This window comes from Polistes dominula, unplaced genomic scaffold (assembly GCF_049000335.1).
Source record: "Polistes dominula isolate Pdom_NZ unplaced genomic scaffold, Pdom_raw_medaka contig_31, whole genome shotgun sequence".
Taxonomy (NCBI): domain Eukaryota; kingdom Metazoa; phylum Arthropoda; class Insecta; order Hymenoptera; family Vespidae; genus Polistes; species Polistes dominula.
The window spans coordinates 6,311,467-6,331,380 of NW_028300925.1; the positions used below are offsets into that span (position 1 = coordinate 6,311,467).

The window sequence follows — 19,914 nt, forward strand, 5'->3', positions numbered from 1 at the left end:
AGGCTCGATGTTTAAATCAGTTTTTAAATCGTTTTAAAAAAAATGAGAAAAACTTACTTACTTACTTAATATTCGTTGAATGACATCGGCCATGCGGAAGTGCAGTTCTATTGATTGCCGGTAAAACGTGATCAATTTAACGCTTTGCAGTTTATCGATGCGTAGAGCCGTCTGGCAAGGAGTAACTTCAGCAGCAGAACGTTAAGCTTTCCTTTTTCCTTTGAGGAGCTCTCATGATTGCCTCCTGTGTATATACATACATACATGGCTTTTGTTTTCCCCATACGGTGGTTGATACCGTCTACCATCGACTACCATCGTGTTACATCTTGCACCGCTGCTGTGTTGCAATGTGCATCGAATATATATATATATGCATATATTTAATATGCAACGAAAATTCTCCGACTATCGCATGACGATGTATTTATCTTTGCTACATTGGTTGTTTCAATGTGAGAGATTAATATTAATATAATATATTTCTGTCTATTATACATTAATGTATGCCAAAATTTTGATAACGCGATATTATTGTTATTTTATGCATTTTTTGAAAATGAAATATTCAAATATTATTTCTAAAATATTTTGACTCGAATCTCTATATCTCTCTCTCACTCTATCATTCGCGATAGGGATAATAGTCTTCGTACAATTACTACTCGTGATATATAATATTTGTCAAGAGAATTTTATGAATAATTAATTTATATGAAATTTAATTCTACATAATGTAGAAATTTTGTCAATAACATTTAGCTGCTTTGAACGCCAACGTAGGGAACTTAAGTATTACGCGATTATTTTATATGTATTTTTTTAAATAAATAATATACTTTTATATAAAAGATAAAAAGAAAAAAAACCCATATCAAAAAGAAATAATCTTAAATTGATACACGTGACCATCCATTTGTTGCATGACAACCATTTTTTACAAATAAAAAGTATTGCAACAATGATATTCCTTAAATCTATTTTTATGTGGGTATATAATATAATTAATAATACATTCGGATGCTGCTATATATATATATATATTATATTATATTATGCATCATGAATTAAACATTAACAAAAGTAAACAACAAAATTGCTCTGTGATTTTATATACATACTTACATTGTGTATAGAGTTTATAATACGGTAGTAAACATTTACAAAAAACAAACATTCTTTTAGCTTGCGTAGATGTGTCATCGAGACAAGCCTGGTGAGAGAAGTGGTGAAATGGGGATGTGATGGTTTGGTGGTGAAATTTGGTTTCAAGTAAGAAGTGGTGAAGATATTGATTGATTGAACAATAGACTTTTTTCTTCTTCCATGCCTTTTTTTATAAAAAGAAAACAATGCCGAATCTGTTGCCAATTTTCTAATTCTTACTTATACGTCAATTATTTTTATATACTTATATTTTTCTTAAGGCATGAGACATAGCTTTGCTTCATATTTTTGCATGATCATGCTATAATCAACTATACCAAAGTGGTGATAGAGGCTTGATTGCATTGATAAAATAACATAATAAGAGAAACTGACTATCTTCTTTGATGTGCTTAGTCACATTTCAAGTTAATCACATCAATTAAATAATCATGCAATCATGCCTTGGGGTTTTCAGTTATGGTTCAAATGTAATTTAGTATTTTTCACTAAATACGTTATTATGTATCTCTTTTTGATATTTCTTAGCACAAATTACCAACTAACTCTAATATTTAATATCTAATAATAATTTTTTATAACGAATAAATATTACAAATATAAAAAATTAACATTTTAATAATTATGCATATAATTTCTAAATGTTTGCGATGCATTAGTTTATATAGTTCCTTTTTAACAATTTTTTTGTCTTAACTAAAATATCAATTTTTATCGAAGATTGTATTCAGTACAGCAAATATATGTAAATGCTAAACGACGTATTAAATAGAATATATTAGATAAACGAAAAAAAAAATATATATATATATATATATATTCTTTTGCGAATGATTATTATTATTTTTATTATTATAGTAGGTGATAGTTTTAATTGTAGTAAAGAAATAACAAAAAGGTTACTGCCTATTTTTCTATCTATTAAAATGTTACATAATAATTCAACCAAAATGGTCAATTTCAGCCATTTAAATATATCTATTTGAAAAATAAATATATACTAACAAAAACTAATTTCTTTTCTATTGATAATTTGTGCTAGTATATCCGTATTCTTTTAACCATATTCTATAAATTATATGTGCGTATACTATAAAAAGTTATAGATACTTAATGAGATCAGTAAAAAAAACATTAAAAATGATTAAAAGAAATATACATTTTAATCCATAGTGATACGACAAAAAAATTGTGTTCAAATTTGCATAAAATGATGGTTTTTCTATATCGGTCTTTCCAGTTGTATTAATAATTTCCTAAACCGCATAATATATATTGTATCTAGTAAAATGGGTATACGTACATAAAATTAATAATATTAATAATACTAAGTCAATGTAAATCTATCGAAGACAAAAAACTGCACTTTCTACATACTAATAATAGTTCATATCGCACACTCTAAGCATTTTCGTTTCCAGTGTTAACTTGTTGGTGCTGCTGCTGACGAGGCATTAAGGGCATGGAACTGTTGAGTAGTGCCTCCTAGCAAACGCACGTTGAGCCATTAGAAGTCCTGTGCCTTGCTTGCTTGAAACGTTAGATACTAGCCAGATTTAGGCTAGTCAAAACGTCGGCCGACAGAAATGAATCCTGATTGTAGAATGACCACAGATATTCGTCAAATCAAACTTGACAGTGATGTAGGAGATTTATTATAATATGTTATTTTTTTATATGCATCTAAAGCAAAATTAAATTCCAGCTTTATTTTGTAGTAGAAATACAAAAAAGAAAAGTCAAATATCGAAGACATATGATTTGTTGAGTTTAATGTAATTCGCTTTAGAGATCTGTATTGTAAAGTACAAAAATGATATATTATTTTTTAAGATATTACACTCAATCACACACACATATCTATAAAAATTGATGTGTATAAATATACACATCAAAAAAATTTTTTGTCCTCTCAGTTTTTTCTCGGTTTCTTTTTGATTAAGAAACTCCTATATCACTGTAGATTATTATCATTTTATGATATGTTGTTAATTGTTTAATAATTATTAGTATACAAGCATTTAATATCATTTATCAAAAAATATAATATAATAACGAGTGATCGCAGCAGTATACTTCAGATTTTGTACATTTTATATTTGTGCTATTTGATATATCATCAATATGCACATGTATTTTAAACTATAAACTTTTTTCTTTATCAGTTAATATTGTTTCTCAAGCAAACAAATAAAAAAGTAAAACTTAATTTATGTACATGAGGATTTTAAGTGTATGTATCTAAAATGTGTAGCCTTTATTATGTTGCTTTGCCTATTTTGAGATTATTTCAAATGTTTATGTATTAAAGGAAAATGTTTAAGTGTACAGTAGTTCAGTTCATTGCATTTAGGCAAGTCTTATCATTTCATCCATACTAATTTTTCACTTCTAACAGTTCGAACTCGCGTTTCCAACAAACATACAAAAATACATAGTAATATTAAAAAATTATGGAAAACATTATAATATCTATCTATGTAGTGCTTATGTCTCTATAACTCCTGCCAAACTTTCATTTAAAAAACAAAAACAATAATAATTGTACATTTTATCTGAAAGGTAAGCACTTGGGAAAATAAAAAATAGAAAGATAGACACGCTATATAGAAAACAACAATTGATAAATATTACTATTATTCACTTTCTAAATCGAAGAAAAGTAATTAACATACTTTGATATATTTAAAAGGATGTACGTTTCATTCTCAGAAGTGTCTATAAATTAAAATTATTATAAGATAATGATCTGTATTAAATTAGTGAATATTAGTACCTGGTAGAAAAATTAGAGGAAATTAGATATATAATATTTGATTTTATTTAAACATCTCATTTGATTCTAATACTTTTGGCAAAAATAAGTTACTATTGTTTTTTATTTAAAAAAGAAAAAAAAACAAATAAATAAAAGAAAGAAAAAATAGAAGAAAAATATGCTTAGTCTTCTTATACTTGATATTACAACTTCTTTTTACATGTAATATATGTATATCTATATATTTAACAAAATTAATTGCAGAGAAGAAAGTTATTTAGAATTATTTGAAGAAAAATATCGAGTATAATAGGAGAACCACTTTTATGTTAATAAAAATCATACTATATATATACTATAAAAAGCTTTTGTTTTCATAAAGTATAGCTGATTTGAAATAATTTAAAAGCACACATATGTCCTGCATGTGTAAACTATAAATATTTGTATTTATTTCTTACATACGTTTTCATTGTACTCTTGTTCAGTCTCTTTTTTATGTAAAAAAGAAAATATATTATCACTTTGTTTCTTTTTTTTTCTTTTTTACACATTAGATTTAATAATTTATAGTCTCAGAATACGATATAATAAAATGTCTTTTTCTTTTCTATATCAAGGAAGAAAAGAAACCAAAACTTAATAAGATAAATACTTAAAATGAGTGTTGGATGTTACATTACTTGATATAGAATTATATTGATACATTTATTAAATTAAAATAATAATTATTATGTATAAATATTTTTAATATTAATATATATATTTATATATAAAAATAAAAAAATCATTTAAGCTTAAAAAACAAAATTTTCGGTCTTAACGTAGTGTGAATATCTGAATATTAATGTTTTTGTTAAACGCGCTATAATTTATACTTACATTTTTTAATACATATTAATTTTTTGATTTTTTTTAAAGGAATATTGAAAAAAACCTTGATTATAACTATTAACAAAATAAGGAGAAATCTACATTATATATGATGAGATACATTGAACAAATTTTTTATACTGAGACTGATACCTGATATCTAAAAGTGTATATATATATACACTTTATTATTATATATATATATATATATAATAATAATAATAATATTTGAAAAGCAGTAACGCATAAATGTATTATCTCGTGCGTAATTATAAAATGATATCTTATTAATACTATATTGTTATGTGCAATTATAATAAAATGATTGATTTATCAAATGTAATAAACTTTTTTGTATAAAAAGAAAAAATAATGTATACATTCATAATATTAAAATAAAAAAATTTTTATATCATTTATAAGATAAAAATATTCAGTTGACCAAAAAGTAATGGTACGTGAAGTTATTATACTTTTTCAATACATGTGGCGTTTCTAATTTTGAACAAATTTCATATTACAATATGTTTCATATTATTTACAGAATTAAAAAATTGGATGAAATATTTTTAATATCTGTAAAACGAATTGGAAATAATTAGGAAAATATGACTACTTCAAATCACACCATTATTGTACGTAGTGTCTTTTATTTACAAACACCTCGTATTATTTACTCGCATTATTTACACTAATTTTTGTTTTTTATAACATGAGTAAAAAATACAAAAGATGCATATTATAATAATTAATTTGTATTTTAAGACACTTGCATTGGTCTAATTTTTAGAAATAGTATTATTACATAAAATATAACAAATATTAATATAAACATATCTTTCCTAAAAACATTTGTGTCTACCTATATAATTAATGTTTTCCTATTAATTAATAAGTATACTTGTTTATAATGCAGTTTAATATGATACAATACTTTATACATTTACATTATGTTGCTGATGTCATGTCAATTTTCATTAATTTTAATTATTCTCCACCACTTATTTTAATGCAAGGACAATAGATGTGTCAAATTTTATTAAATCATTCTTTCACTTTATAGAATATTCTATTATTGTTTTCAACAATTAACAGAATATTAAATATGCCTGATTAATAGCCAGTGTTTAATAACATTTTTTAAATAAGTTGGCTCTCCTAAAACTCTCCAAGAATGTTTGATCTTAGTGGCTTAAATACATTGATCTCTTTATCTCTCTTTTTTTAACGAATAAAATTTGTTGTAATAGAATAATTAATAATCGACAATGAAAATATTTTTAATTCATCCATGAGGTAGGATTAGATAAACAAACGAGGTTAGGAGAGTATAGTAAATCCTATTGCGAGGGTCCACTCATCATTCCCATAGGTGGCATAGCTTGAATACCGTATGGTCCTTGCGGTGGTCCTTGATTTCCAGCCATTGGAGAATGTAACTGCATCGCTGGACTTTGTATTTGTTGGTTTGGAGTTACTTGACCTCCAGCTGGAGATGCAACTACCTATTAATAAGATTAATTAAATGCATGTACTACAGTTACATCAATCAAGAGTGGAACAGTGGCTAACCGTTTTAAGCAATTAGACCACGAGTGCAATCTTTGCTTCAAATTATTATAAATACCTGTGGTATTACTGGAGGTTCAGAAGGAAGCGTCAAATTTGTTAAAAGATCTCTTACAGCTGGGAACAAGGAGCATTCTGATTGATTGGCTCCATATTCAGCAAATCTTTTGAGTTGTAACGACGCTGATGTAGTTGCAGAAGCTGAATTAGGATCTCTTTTCTCAGCTAACTGAGTTAAATTATTACTTACATCGTACACAAGTGGTAATACAAGATATGGCGTTTCTCCTTGATATGGCATACCCAATCTTGTTATTTGTAACTAAAATGAAAAATTATCTTTTAATTATGTAGATTTATCGATAACTGGAATTAATCAATTAATTAATGATAGAATATAATAAAAGTGTTTATTAAATGATTATCATTTTGTATATTTGTAACATTAATAGACAAATATACTCACGAAAAATAGAATTTTATTTCTGCAAACAAGTACTGCTGCCATACCAATTGGTACAATTGGTGTTGCAGATGGTGGAATACGTAAACACCATTGCACACCCCATTTTAATTGTTGTTGTTGCGCAAGACTAGGTATAAGATCTAATTTCATTATTTGAACAAAATCTTTTAAAACATTGAAAGGAACATTGAGCATCCTGCCGAATCCAGATATTGTATTTGGTTTATAAGGTGGAACAGCCACCCGTGTATCGAAGAATTTTTCTATAATCTGCAGAAAATTAAATAAATTTATGATTTAACTATCTAAATGTATTAACTGTATTAATCTCAGAGCGTGTAAGTTCAGATGTAGTCTACCCAAGTTGAACTTAGTAAAAAAACTTGTACAGACAATACATATATTTCCACTAGGATTAATCTTACTTGTAATTCCTCGGAAGTCCATTGATCTTTGTGTTCTGGAAGCGGTTGTACTTTTATATGAAGAGATTGAAGATGTTGTGGATTTAATCCAACTCTACATTGTAAACTTTCTACTTTAAAGTGTACAACGCCTGGTTCAGTGATGTTGATGCTAGTTAACTGAAATTATAATAAATATATTTAATTTATACATATTTTCTTACTTTATAATAATTAATAAATCCTAAACATAGACAATTTGTAAATAAATTAAATAATAATTAATTTATAATTCTTACGCATTCGTCTTTTTGAATAAAACGTGTTAACTGTCTCCTCATATAAATACAGCCTAAAAATCTTTCGAGTGGTGATAAATCTGGTCCAGGTAATCCAGAAGGATGAGAGGAAGGACAACAAAGTAATTCCAGTGCTTCATGAGTTAAAAGAGTTGGTACAGCACCGGCCCATGATCTTTGAGGTAATACTCTAGATATATGACTTCCACTTTTATGATCTGTTGCTTGAGGACTGTGTAAAGCTGCATGACCAGGACTTTGACCGGGTCTTACTGGAGACGGTCGAGGAACACTTGGAGACCCTGGCCAATTTGAAGCAGCAGGAGAGGCCATACTTTGTGAAGAAGGAAATGGACTACCATCGATATGACCTAATATGAAACAATATATAAAATTTAATTTCTAAAACATTTATATTAATTTAGCACGAAATCTATTAGAAAATTTGTACCTGTTTGCATAAATGAACCCGCAGGTGAATGTCCTACTGGCACATTATTACAAGGCCCTGGAGAAGATGTTGGCATAAGTCCAACAGGGCTTGATACATGCATTGGATTTAAGGGACTGTTGGCAACAAGACTTGAGCCAGGTGATGGGTGTGGTAGCATATTTGGTGTATTAGGAGGTAGTGAAGGTGGTGACGCTAAATTAAACGAAGTTGCTGGACTACTACCAAAACTTTGATGTTGACTGGCCTAAAATTACGTCATTTTTTTATAGTTTATTATATTAATCAAAATCTATATATTTGCTTATTGATATTGCAATAAAAAAAAATACCTGAGATATATTCGCAGTATGTGGACTAGCTGGAGTATGTGGATTACTACCAGACGGTGGAGTTAAAGGTGGATGAAACCTTAAACCGTCTCGTTGTTGGGCCGGAGATTGGGGACCACTTCTATGATGACCTAAAAATCCAACTCCACTTCCTCCTCCATCGCTATCCATAGTGACTGGCGATGGTGGATTGTCATCTTCTGATTGTGATCTTCTTCTAAAAAGTGCACTCTCATCCACGTATTTAGAGAGAAATGCCTATTAAAATAATAATAATATAATTAATGAATATATAAACCAAAGAAATAATGGACATCCAGATTCAATCTATTACCTTAAGACCTTGCATAGGTGTAAATTCATTAACAATATAACTTCTATCAAAACAACTATATGCACCGTCGCGCAAACTAACAAGTCCATTACCCCTCATTCTTAATTCCAAACAATATAATCCTTGGTATGCTATTCTCACCATTGTCACACATTGCGGCATTATAGTAAATGTTTGTACTGGTACTTGTGGCCTCTATAAAAAGAAAAAATAACATTTTAATACAAATTTACAATTGTAAAATAATATTAATTATTGAATAGGTAAGACATACGGAATTATATACACAAAGTTGAGGAATAGTTGGTAATTTACTAATTGATGTAAGTGGCTGTATAGTTTCATGAAGTATAATAATTAATTGAGCTAAATTTCTATATCTATTCAAATGTGCCTCAAGTTGCTCCTTCATAATAGAATGAGCATTAGAAACTTTAGTCGTTGGACCTGCAAAATATAAATTACTATAATTATAGATAAAACTGGATAATGGAAACCAGAATTTATTATTATAATAATTAATTTACTTTTTCCAAATATTAATTTAAATGCTTTGTCATCAGTATTCCAATAAACAGTTACAGTTGCTCCCCGATTAGGACCATAAGCGAGGGTTAATTTACTATAACTGTATGATTTAACTGTGACCAAATTTCTTAAATTATATTTTTCTAGAAAAAAAACGATATTAAATAAATATTATATATATTACCAATAAATATCATTTTCACACATGCGGATATTTATATTATTTCTCATAACTTACCGATTTTAAAATATTCAGCTAAATCTTGTACAATCGAATACAAGTGAACAATTTGTGCCCAATCATTCAACAATGAATCAACTGTACGTGACACATTGTCGGCCGTTAACGTGTCATATGAAAAATATATTGGTCTGCGTAGACCTAAAATAAAAATATTTATAAATATTATCAAAAGATACAATTATTTGTATAAAATTTCTTAGAGGAAAATGAATTATTAAATAATTATATTTCTTTATTCTAAACATTGTAATAAACAATACCTTGTTCTTTATTATGATTACTAGTAAGAGGACTGCTGTAAAACACAAATTCAGCCATCCATGACTTTCCTATCCCTTTTCCATGAACTCTAATAGAAACACTGAGAAGTCTTTTTAAAAGAGAAAGCCATGCACTGCTTGTTGCAATATTTGGCGATGGAGGAGGTAATTGTACAAGTTTCAACACTAAAGCAGTGGCATTTGCTTCTACTTGAAGACCTTGATGTGCTATCTCCCGTCTAGTAAGCTATAAACATTTTTATATTATTTATTTTAATTACTCTTTGGTTTACTTTAACAAATAAATAATAAAGTATTATATTTTACCTCTTGAGCCAAATTTACAAATGGTATTCTTTCATCGCACAAAGCTACAACGTGGGCCAATTCAGGAATAAAATATGCTGGATGTTTAGATCTTCTGTTCTGTGCTATACCCACTGCATCGGTTCTTCCCCCAGGACCTGTGCTTCTACGCTTGTTGCTCATAGGCTCGGTTGCTTCTGTAATGCACCCCCCATCTTGATCATTACTCCCTAAAAAATCCTCCCATTAATCCCCCTAAAGTAGTAAGATGCCAACATCACATTCATTGTTGCCAGATGTTAATACTTGTAATTACAGTACGTAAACAAATAATTAGTAAAATATTTTAGATATATTAGTCATTATTTAGGAAGTAATATAAATCATTATTAAAAATCTAACTTTCAACGATAGATTTTATGTGCATAAAGAAATGTATATGCTAAAAATAACAGGACCCGATAAATTATTATACTTTAAATCTTCCAGTCTAACACTAATGCTGGTTGCTTATATTTCTACGAGTTTTACCAAAGGAAAGAAAAAAAACATAACGTAGCTAACTACTAAAGTTAAAAGAGTAAAACAATAAAACTGTTTAGTAATGATCAATAAATCAATACATTTGATGTTAGTTAAATATCTGCTAAATAATACTTTTCCTACATTATCAACATACCTGTACTTCTGGCAATAACAAATATTAGAAATTCATATTCTTTTTAATTTAATAAATAACAGATTTTAAAATATTTTATATCATGCATAATTTTATCAGTTAGATAATATACACGTATGTTATGTGATGTAAAAAAAATTATGAAAAATGTTATATAGCAACTTACAATAATGTAATAGATGTTAACATTTTGACATGCTTACTATGTAGTTAATTGATGTATATTTTTTTTAATTTAATTACATATATACTTACCACTATCAACACTAGTGAATGGCCCATGAGTAATTACAAATGTATCGAATTCGATAAGAGTTTGAACTTTTAAATACATTTTAGGAATTTCTGTTTCTATACTATCATCGTGTGGATCGTCTTCAATAGAACTATGTTTGACTACTGCAAGATAAAATGAACATTCAATCTCGCATGGAGAGTTTTCTTTTTCCTTAAATGCCACAATCTAAAATAAAATAAACATTTTAAATATGACTAGTTTTCTTATTTTTAATTATGTTATTAGAAATTATGCGACTCTATACATACCAAAATAACCGATGGATGTCTGTGTAATTGAACGAACATACGATGTCTACTAATTTTGGACATCGGGTGATCTGGATGATGCAATACTGGTAAACGTTCAGAAGATGTAGCAGGTAGATGTTGTAATGTTTTTTCACATCTTCTTTGTGTGATCCAAAACCTACAATAAAAAAGTTTATAATACATCGAGATTAGATACTTCCCTTTAAAAAAATACAATATTTATTAATATCAACAGAGTAATGTATAAAGTTTTACCGTAATTCTGATATAAGCGTTGGAAGTTTAGAATGATCGCCATTCAATGCAGCAGTTAATTCAGGCACTAAAGGTGCATCATATTGAGGTACATGGCATTGAAGCATGCCCGTATGAGTATCTACAGTAACTAAAAGAAGTTCTGCTCTTAAACATGGCTGTAATACTGGCACTGATAAAATAGCAGGGGATCCTGCTAATGTACCTGTAACGATGCATAACGTATGTAAAGAAATAATCTTATATTATCAGCTTTGTGACTATCTTCTCTTTCATATATATATGTATACTTACATTCAACATCTTTCAACATCGCTTGCAATTCTTGTTTTAATTCAGAAAGACGACTTCTTGTTCGTATGTATATAGTGTGCACAAGTAAACACTCCATCGACAACTGATCCGATCTTATAGCTCTATCTGCTATTTCACTTTCCTAATTGATCATAAAGAATATATTAAATGAAACAATTATAATAGCTTATACTATAAAGTTATAATAATTTGATATTAAACCTTGCTTCCTAATGATGGTACATGTACCACAGCAAGAGGTCTTGCAGGATCATGTTGATCAACTTGTACAGTTAATCTGTATCCAAGTTCTGATCTGGGATCCTTACTAGTTAATTCTCTGAAATTAATATCATATAACACATATAACTCTGTTCAACTAGGACTATCAACGTGAACTATGGATGCATACGTGCGTCAAACAATTTTTTCTATCTTATAACGAAATCTATCTACATTAAAAAGTAATACAAAATATTTGAAACTAAATTAAGATCAAAATGAAACTGTTTTATATTAAGTACATACCTCCAATAAGATATAGATAAACATTTCCCAGGTGTATATTCATCTACATGTATATGTTCATCCAATCTATCACGAATTAATCTCAATGTTTGAGAATAAAGTACTTCTAATTGTAGCGATTGACAAAAATAATGAAGTATATGGTATACTTCGGACAATGGATTAGAACTTTCTGCTAATCTAGATTGCACAACCTTTCGTAAAAAAAGAGAAGTAACACATTATAATATATTATTTATAAAAAATATAATAAAAAATGTTATAAAATTATTCACCTGATGAACATATCGCGTTTGTAAAGAATGTACCAATGCTTTTCCATCACCCGTTTCTCTATCGGAAACTAAAATTTCCAATTCCAGTAATCTCCATGGTACTGTTGGACCATCTCCCATAACAGTAAGGGAGACAGAAAATTCTTGTTCTACTAAAAATGTAACCCTACCAGCCTCAATCTAAACGACATCAAAAAGAAGAAAATAAATCCAAGAAAAACGATTCAAATCGATATTCCTAAATGATAAATTATTTTTTATAAACGTACCTTCAAATTACGCATTTGTGGAAGCAAATTTCCGGTAACTAGTCTGTGTTGTATTACTTGATTTAATCTTTGTAAAGTACTTCTTTTCTCTGCTGGTGTAATAGGATCCGGAGGTACTATTCGTTCCTGTAAAAATAAAACTTAAATAATCGACCACTAATTATTAATTTGTAATATTTAAATTATTAAGTATTATATGTGTACATACTCTGATACAAGCTGGTAAACGACCATATGTCCCAGTAGTAAGAACCTCTACTGCTGCAGGAATATGAAAATTAGGTAATCTAGCATGTACGAGTGTTTTTCGAGCCATTCTTGCGAGCATGTCAGCAGTATCAACAAATAGTAAAGATTGTTTATCTAAAAATGCCATAATATGCTGTAACATATAAAGACATTTTATATATTTACATCAATTAATTAAAAATAATCAATAGGATAATATAAGTGTATCTACTTACAGCTGATTTATCCACTTTAGATGCACTGTTTGCCCATTTTACCAATGCTAGTAAACGGACATATAATTGTCTTGTTCTAGCAGAAAAATTATAAATTTCGATCTTACGTTCCATATCAGTCTTACGAGGCAATCTACATAAATAAGTAATGCATTATTCAGTGTTTCTATCATTTAAATTCGTAATATTATTAAGTAAAATATTTGCGAATAATTATTAAACTAATTAAGTATATATTCAAGATATCCTGTAACTGGTGAACGCGTAGTTGACAAATTTTTACATTTGTTTTTCTCTAAAACAAAACTTTATATTAAAACATTATATTCTACATTATCGACTTAGTTTTCCACGTAGAATCATTCCCTGCTTGCTTGTATCAACGGTTACAGGACACCCTAAATATGTATAAATTATATATATATAAATACTCACAATTCTGCTAGAACAGTAAGTTCATGATAAGTACGTTGTATAATAAAATCTATTAGCAATCCAAGATTAATAGAACCACCACGATTACCCTCCTGGGGTATATTATTTGTTACAGGTGTTTGATGCCCTTCTAACGGTACTGGTGCCATTTTTATTTTGTATTATAAACAAGATAATGTCTTCTGTTGATCTTGAAAAGGATAACATGAAAATATGTAACAATAAATAACTATAATAAGAAATAATTTACATTATGTAATAATATTAGAATATAAATTAGAAATAAGTATTAAACTTACGAATCAAATGTATTTTTTGTTTATATGTAATTCTAAATGAATAACTTAGAATTACAAAGCTGCAACGTTATAAATACTTTGTATATCATCAAACCAGAAAAATTTTCAACTGAAATATTAAAATGATATTCAATATGATCACACTGTGTGAAAAATGCATTATATTCAAATCAAAACGCGTGATTTTTAAGTACTAAATAAAAAAGCGTATACTCTTTCAAATTATGAATAATATGATATTGCAAATATGTTTTAATTTCTATAATAATTAAATTATCGAATTAAAAAAGTACGTAGTAATAAATTTATAAATATAAAACAAATGTACAAAATTTCATTTAAAAGAAACAAATAAAACTTAAAGTAAAATGATACAATATGTTTTCTAACGTTACCAAATAAATAATAGTTTAAATTATTAAGTAAAAAATAAAATGCAAATAACCTACTTCTAATCAAACAACACTATTTTCTTCCGGCATGTTTGCTTCTTTACCACGACGTATTAGAAACTGATTTCGACTATGTTCATAACCAAGAGGTGGTACCGACTTATAAAAAATTAGGGATCCTATAAAAATTGACAAATTGTTTCTGTGCGAATGCACGTTGCTATTTTACCAGAACTTATACTTTCTACCACATAAGGTTCTAGTGATTATTTTTGGTAATGAATTAAGGTTTGATAACAAAGAGACTTTATTACTTAATACAAGATTGAGGTATAGACTAGTTATGAAAGAATTATTATTTTTTTGGATTATACGTGCACGCCGAGCAACGCGCGCCTGTTCAATGCGTCTTTTCATATTGGTGTAACTGTCAACCAATGAGATGTTAGTGATCAACTGTGGTTGATCGTTGTACTATCTAACGTCACTTTCTAGACGTCCTATGTTGACTAGCATATGGTATGACCTCTACATTTCTGTTCCAATCAGATGTTACGCATAATTATTATGGGAATGTAAACATAGATAATCTTATTTATAACGTCCAATAGAAAACAGTAATTTCAATTAATTTTTTGAAAATATCTTCTAGCAAATCAACGCTTAGAAACTCAATTGATGAAGTAAAATTATACAAATATGTAACTAAATATAGCGCTGTTATCACGTTATCCCATTGGTTGTCACAACACAGTCATATACTAATTGTGCATTCCATGTTCACCTTGGCACGTCATTCACGGCCGCTCACGCGCGGGTTCTGTGAGGATATTTTAATTTAAGGAAAAAGTGCCTTTTATATGAATTGCTTAAAATGGGTAATTCGGTATCAAATATAGACCCACAAAAAGTAGAAATTCCAGAATTACAAAACTTATTAGAAAGAGACCCATATTTGGAACCTTATAAAAATGATCTACGTACAAGGTATCTTTATAAAGTTTAAATCACCTTCCTAATCAGTCTATCATTTTCTTCTCTATTTTATTTATTTATTATAATATATAAATTGATTATCTTGCAGATATGGTTTATTTAAACATTATTTAGACAAAATAGAACAAGGTGATGGTGATTTAAAGAAATTTACCAAAGCATATGATATATACGGGATTCACATTAATGAAGATAATAGTGTGATAGCAAGAGAATGGGCCCCTGGTGCTCAAGAATTATTTTTAACAGGAGATTTCAGTAAATAATTTAACTTTATAATCTATTCAATTGATACATATATATTTTATTTATACAAATTTTAATTAGAATTAAATAGAATAGAATGTTTATTAAGTTATCCTTGCCCAAGGGCTTAAAAACAAATACCGCTATTCTTAATTTATATCATTAATTACTTTTTTGTTAAAGATGGTTGGGATAAAACTAAAACGCCGTACAAAAAATTGGAATACGGTAAATGGGAATTACAATTACCTCCAAATCCAGATGGCAGCTGTCCATTAAAACATCTTTCTGAAGTTAAAGTCATTGTTAAAGATCATCATAATGAATTGTTGGAAAGACTTAGTCCTTGGGCCGTATATGTAACTCAGCCACCAAATCGAAGTGAAGGCACAACATTTAAACAACGTATTTGGCATCCCAATCCTGATCAAGTAAGATTTACAAATAAAATATTTATTATAATTAAATTGTATTAATATATATTACCCTTTTTCTCTTAGGTTTACAAATTTCATCATCCTAAACCAAAGAAACCGGAAAGTCTTAGAATATATGAATGTCATGTTGGTATCGCTACAGAGGAATTACGAGTTGGCACATATTTGGAATTCGCTAAAAAAATAATCCCACGTATTGTAAAACAAGGATATAATACTATACAATTAATGGCTATTATGGAACATGCTTATTATGCCAGTTTTGGATATCAAGTAGCTATATATATATTACTTTTTTCTTTATTTATTTTAAATATTTACATTAATATTTATAAATTTATTTTGGATTATAATTAATAGGTGACTTCATTTTATGCTGTTTCGTCTCGATATGGTACACCAGAGGAATTAAAGGAATTGATAGATGAAGCTCATGCACATGGTCTTTACGTATTATTAGATATAGTGCACTCACACGCGTCCAAAAATACTTTAGATGGGTTAAATATGTTCGATGGTACAGACAGTTGTTTCTTTCATTCTGAAATCGTGGACAACATCCACTTTGGGATAGTAGATTGTTTAATTACGGGGAATACGAAGTATTACGATTTTTACTTTCGAATTTATGTTGGTACATAGATGAATATGGCTTCGATGGATTCAGGTAAAGATAATTTTTTCTATTTCACTATACATTAGATAATATTAAATATTGATGTGGACTCGCAATTAACATAGGTTTGATGGAGTTACATCAATGCTGTATCACTCGAGAGGTTTTGGACAAGGTTTCAGTGGTCATTACGATGAATATTTTAGCTTAAACGTTGATTTTGAAGGTGTCGTTTATTTAATGCTTGCTAATTACGTGCTACATGATCTGTACCCTGAAATTACTACGATAGCCGAAGATGTTAGTGGAATGCCTGGTGTATGCAGGTATTAATTCGAATACAGTTAAATATTTATACAATATTATTATATATTCTTCGCACAAATAGGAAGCTGATGAAATTAAATGATAAACAAAGTCTACTTATAAGCATGATTATTGTAATAATGTATAGAAGTTGCATCTCAAAAGAACACATTATTTTTAAAGACCAGTCGCTGAAGGTGGCGTTGGATTTGATTACCGACTAGCAATGGCTATACCTGATAAATGGATTAAATTATTAAAAGATGTAAAGGATGAAGATTGGAACATGGGTGATATTTGTTGGACGTTAAGTAATCGTAGATGGATGGAAAAAACAGTTGCTTATTGTGAATCTCATGATCAAGCTCTCGTAGGAGATAAAACCATAGCATTTTGGCTCATGGATAAAGAAATGTATACGCATATGAGTACAATTACGCCTAGTAGCATAATTAATCGTGGTATAGCTCTTCATAACATGATCATGCTTATCACACATGCCTTAGGCGGAGAAGCTTATCTAAATTTCATGGGTGAGAGTTCTTTTGATAGTGCTTCGTATAATTATCTTTATAAAAAGTAGATCATGTAGAATTTCAATCATATTTTTATTCTATATATATATATATATTTTTTTTTATCACAAGTAATATTATCACAGTAAGTTTCTTTTGATTTTTATTTAAATACAGACATATAACATACTTTAAATATAAAAAAATATATACAATAAATAACTTAATTTAATATACAAAAACTAATTTATTTACATATAGGAAATGAATTTGGTCATCCAGAATGGTTGGATTTCCCTCGAGCTGGTAACGGAGATAGTTATCATTATGCAAGAAGACAATGGAATTTAGTGGATGATGATTTATTGAAATATAAGTTTATGAATAATTGGGATCGCGATGTAAATAATTTAGAAGAAAAATATGGATGGTTAAACGCTAATCCTGTACGTATTATAAAAGTTTGTCCGACGTTTCAATGAAATAATAAATATCTGGATTTGTTTCAGGGCTATGTTAGTTGGAAACATGAGGATGATAAATTAATAGTTTTCGATCGTGCTGGACTTACGTTTGTATTCAATTTTCATCCGACAAAATCTTTCGCTGATTATACAATAGGAATGAGGCACCAAGGAGCACATAAAATATTATTATGTAGTGATAATAAAGAATATGGAGGTGAACAAAGAGTTGATAATAATGTTAAACATTTTACGCAACCTGAACCATATTCTGGGCTTCCATACAGAATGATGATATATATTCCTTGTCGTACAGCTATAGTTTATGCACAAGGTACATATGTAACGATAACTTAATTAACCCCTTGCGTTATAACCATGTGTGAGACTCGTAATGCACTTTACAACCAAAGAATAAGAAAAACTACTCTTAACGAATTTTAAAAGCCAAACATAAAAAACATCGAATATAACAGACTGCTCAGCACGTTAAATCATAATGCAAGAGGTTAAGAATCTATATAATATTATATACTATTATTAATAATCATTATTTATTTTTAGAAACCTAATAATTCTATATACAGAAACGATATACATCGTTAATTGAATAACGTAGTTTCAAATAAAATTATATTTTTGGGGTATGAAGATAAAAAAAATTTTGTAAATTAAAAATTAATATAACAAAGTTCTATTTACTGTAAAATCTAAATGTTTATTCAACTATGTTTGTTTCAAATTCTTTGTTATTTATATCGTAATTTATCATTTTTTTCTCCATTATCCACCACCTATCTAAAAATCCTATATCTATTATCCTTTCAAAAAAATCTATAAAATGCACTCTTATATAAGGACACACAGCTTTATAGAGAAAACAGTCTCGGTCGTAATTATCTAACCATATTATAGAAAATATACCGAAATTCGTTCTTCTTAAAATACCTTCATTGACAAACCGTTCTATCGATTCTATATGTTTTACCGATTCTTCATTGCGGATATTTTCGCTTACTTGCATTAATATTAAAGAATTCATTAAAAAGTCATTTCGATAAGCTTCTTCATCTGGATTATGTTTGCATAAATAATATGTAGATCCTAAAGCTAAAATTCAAGAGAAAAATTATATTTAGTGTACAAAATATATGACCGTGTTAAAACATACCTGTAGCAAACATCGATGCGCGTATAGGACGTGTTTTACAATCATTTATAGTATCGACAAAAACTTCTCTATAATCGATATATACATTTTTCCAATAATTTCCTACAAATTTCAATATAACATTCATGACATTGAACATAACATAAACGTATTAATTTATTAGGAATCATTACATAAATTCTTACCCCAACGTTCTATTATAGTTCCTTTAAATCTTTTTGGCATTTCATAATCCTTTACTTTATTAATAACTTTACTAATTTTCAGAGAGTACGGTTTAAAAATGAATTTAACTTTTTCACTAAATTGAATGCAAGCTCGTGAAACCATCTTAAATATTATTTAAATATTATAAAACTTAATTAAAACAAATAATTTCAATTATATTTTCTTAAATATTATAATCTTTTGATGAGTTTAATTTTGAATTCTAACCCCTATTCTGTCTTTGCTAGTAACAGATTCATAGCTCATAGATGAAGCAAGATGAGGCACATGCGCTCAGTTAGAAAGTAATAATAAAACCACGTTGAGAAGGTCAGGGTTAATAACACGAAGTTAATAACCATGTTAATAACGTAACTCTACAACCATGGAACCAAATAAAAAAGAGTGGGCCATAGCTATAGCTGTTGTTAGGGACCCTATAGGAGGGACGCGCCATACACATTGCTAGACTGAAAATTTGGGGGGACAGCTTCCGTTGCATTGCGCAGCCATGTTTATCTTTAGT

At 28.4% G+C, this 19,914-nt stretch overlaps 4 protein-coding genes across 12 annotated transcripts in view; 2 read left to right on the plus strand and 2 right to left on the minus strand.

Annotated features, from left to right (window-relative positions):
• The window catches only part of Tsp66E (Tetraspanin 66E), a 33,285-nt gene extending 30,125 nt beyond the window's left edge, over nt 1-3,160 (plus strand). For 4 of the 7 annotated variants that reach the window (XM_015333946.2, XM_015333971.2, XM_089171241.1 and 1 more), the window contains one exon: nt 1,186-3,160. In XM_015333946.2, coding sequence (XP_015189432.1) covers nt 1,186-1,220 — 35 coding nt within the window. In that variant the 3' untranslated portion in view covers nt 1,221-3,160. The other 3 variants (XR_016176138.1, XM_089171240.1, XM_089171238.1) reach the window with 3 other exon arrangements.
• Nucleotides 3,161-4,597: 1,437 nt separating this feature from the next.
• MED14 (mediator complex subunit 14) lies at nt 4,598-14,808 on the minus strand. 3 transcript variants are annotated; one of them, XM_015334014.2, is made up of 26 exons: nt 14,488-14,808; nt 14,039-14,097; nt 13,740-13,929; nt 13,305-13,437; nt 13,049-13,222; nt 12,841-12,966; nt 12,572-12,751; nt 12,297-12,490; nt 11,991-12,108; nt 11,769-11,910; nt 11,475-11,679; nt 11,217-11,376; nt 10,926-11,133; nt 10,013-10,221; nt 9,686-9,932; nt 9,420-9,563; nt 9,181-9,324; nt 8,928-9,100; nt 8,654-8,848; nt 8,320-8,577; nt 7,988-8,234; nt 7,537-7,907; nt 7,259-7,417; nt 6,834-7,103; nt 6,426-6,689; nt 4,598-6,303 (listed from the first exon to the last, which is right to left on the minus strand). In XM_015334014.2, the coding sequence occupies exons 3-26, from the start codon at nt 13,886-13,888 to the stop codon at nt 6,139-6,141; spliced, it is 4,635 nt and encodes a 1,544-aa protein (XP_015189500.1). In that variant the 5' UTR covers nt 13,889-13,929; nt 14,039-14,097; nt 14,488-14,808; the 3' UTR covers nt 4,598-6,138. The 3 variants fall into 3 exon arrangements, with proteins under 3 accessions (XP_015189500.1, XP_015189512.1, XP_015189494.1); XM_015334026.2 differs by having other exon boundaries at nt 10,013-10,188; nt 14,039-14,147; XM_015334008.2 differs by having other exon boundaries at nt 14,039-14,147.
• A 298-nt stretch (nt 14,809-15,106) lies between these two features.
• AGBE (1,4-alpha-glucan-branching enzyme) lies at nt 15,107-18,752 on the plus strand. Its single transcript, XM_015334038.2, is given in 11 exon segments — nt 15,107-15,417; nt 15,515-15,684; nt 15,856-16,103; nt 16,173-16,382; nt 16,470-16,650; nt 16,653-16,776; nt 16,851-17,051; nt 17,215-17,564; nt 17,808-17,992; nt 18,056-18,344; nt 18,575-18,752. Coding segments are annotated over 11 exon segments (2,079 nt in total). The 5' UTR covers nt 15,107-15,304; the 3' UTR covers nt 18,583-18,752.
• LOC107073406 (mitochondrial import inner membrane translocase subunit Tim29) lies at nt 18,703-19,702 on the minus strand. Its single transcript, XM_089171243.1, has 3 exons — nt 19,367-19,702; nt 19,182-19,283; nt 18,703-19,120 (listed from the first exon to the last, which is right to left on the minus strand). Exons 1-3 carry the CDS (start codon nt 19,509-19,511, stop codon nt 18,729-18,731), a joined length of 639 nt encoding a protein of 212 aa, XP_089027369.1. The 5' UTR covers nt 19,512-19,702; the 3' UTR covers nt 18,703-18,728.
• Between the last annotated feature and the right edge of the window lie 212 nt (nt 19,703-19,914).

What these genes read in the sequence shown, in the direction of transcription:
- MED14 (XM_015334014.2), bottom strand. Translation starts at nt 13,888, where the DNA reads ATGGCACCAGTACCGTTAGAAGGGCATCAAACACCTGTAACAAATAAT. An exon ending in GATGTTGAAAGATGTTGAAT is followed by an intron (nt 11,680 to 11,768) that starts GTAAGTATACAT and finishes GCATCGTTACAG; the next exon opens with GTACATTAGCAGGATCCCCT. An exon ending in ATTCACTAGTGTTGATAGTG is followed by an intron (nt 10,222 to 10,925) that starts GTAAGTATATAT and finishes AGGATTTTTTAG; the next exon opens with GGAGTAATGATCAAGATGGG.
- LOC107073406 (XM_089171243.1), bottom strand. Translation starts at nt 19,511, where the DNA reads ATGGTTTCACGAGCTTGCATTCAATTTAGTGAAAAAGTTAAATTCATT. An exon ending in AACTATAATAGAACGTTGGG is followed by an intron (nt 19,284 to 19,366) that starts GTAAGAATTTAT and finishes TGAAATTTGTAG; the next exon opens with GAAATTATTGGAAAAATGTA. An exon ending in CGCATCGATGTTTGCTACAG is followed by an intron (nt 19,121 to 19,181) that starts GTATGTTTTAAC and finishes CTTGAATTTTAG; the next exon opens with CTTTAGGATCTACATATTAT.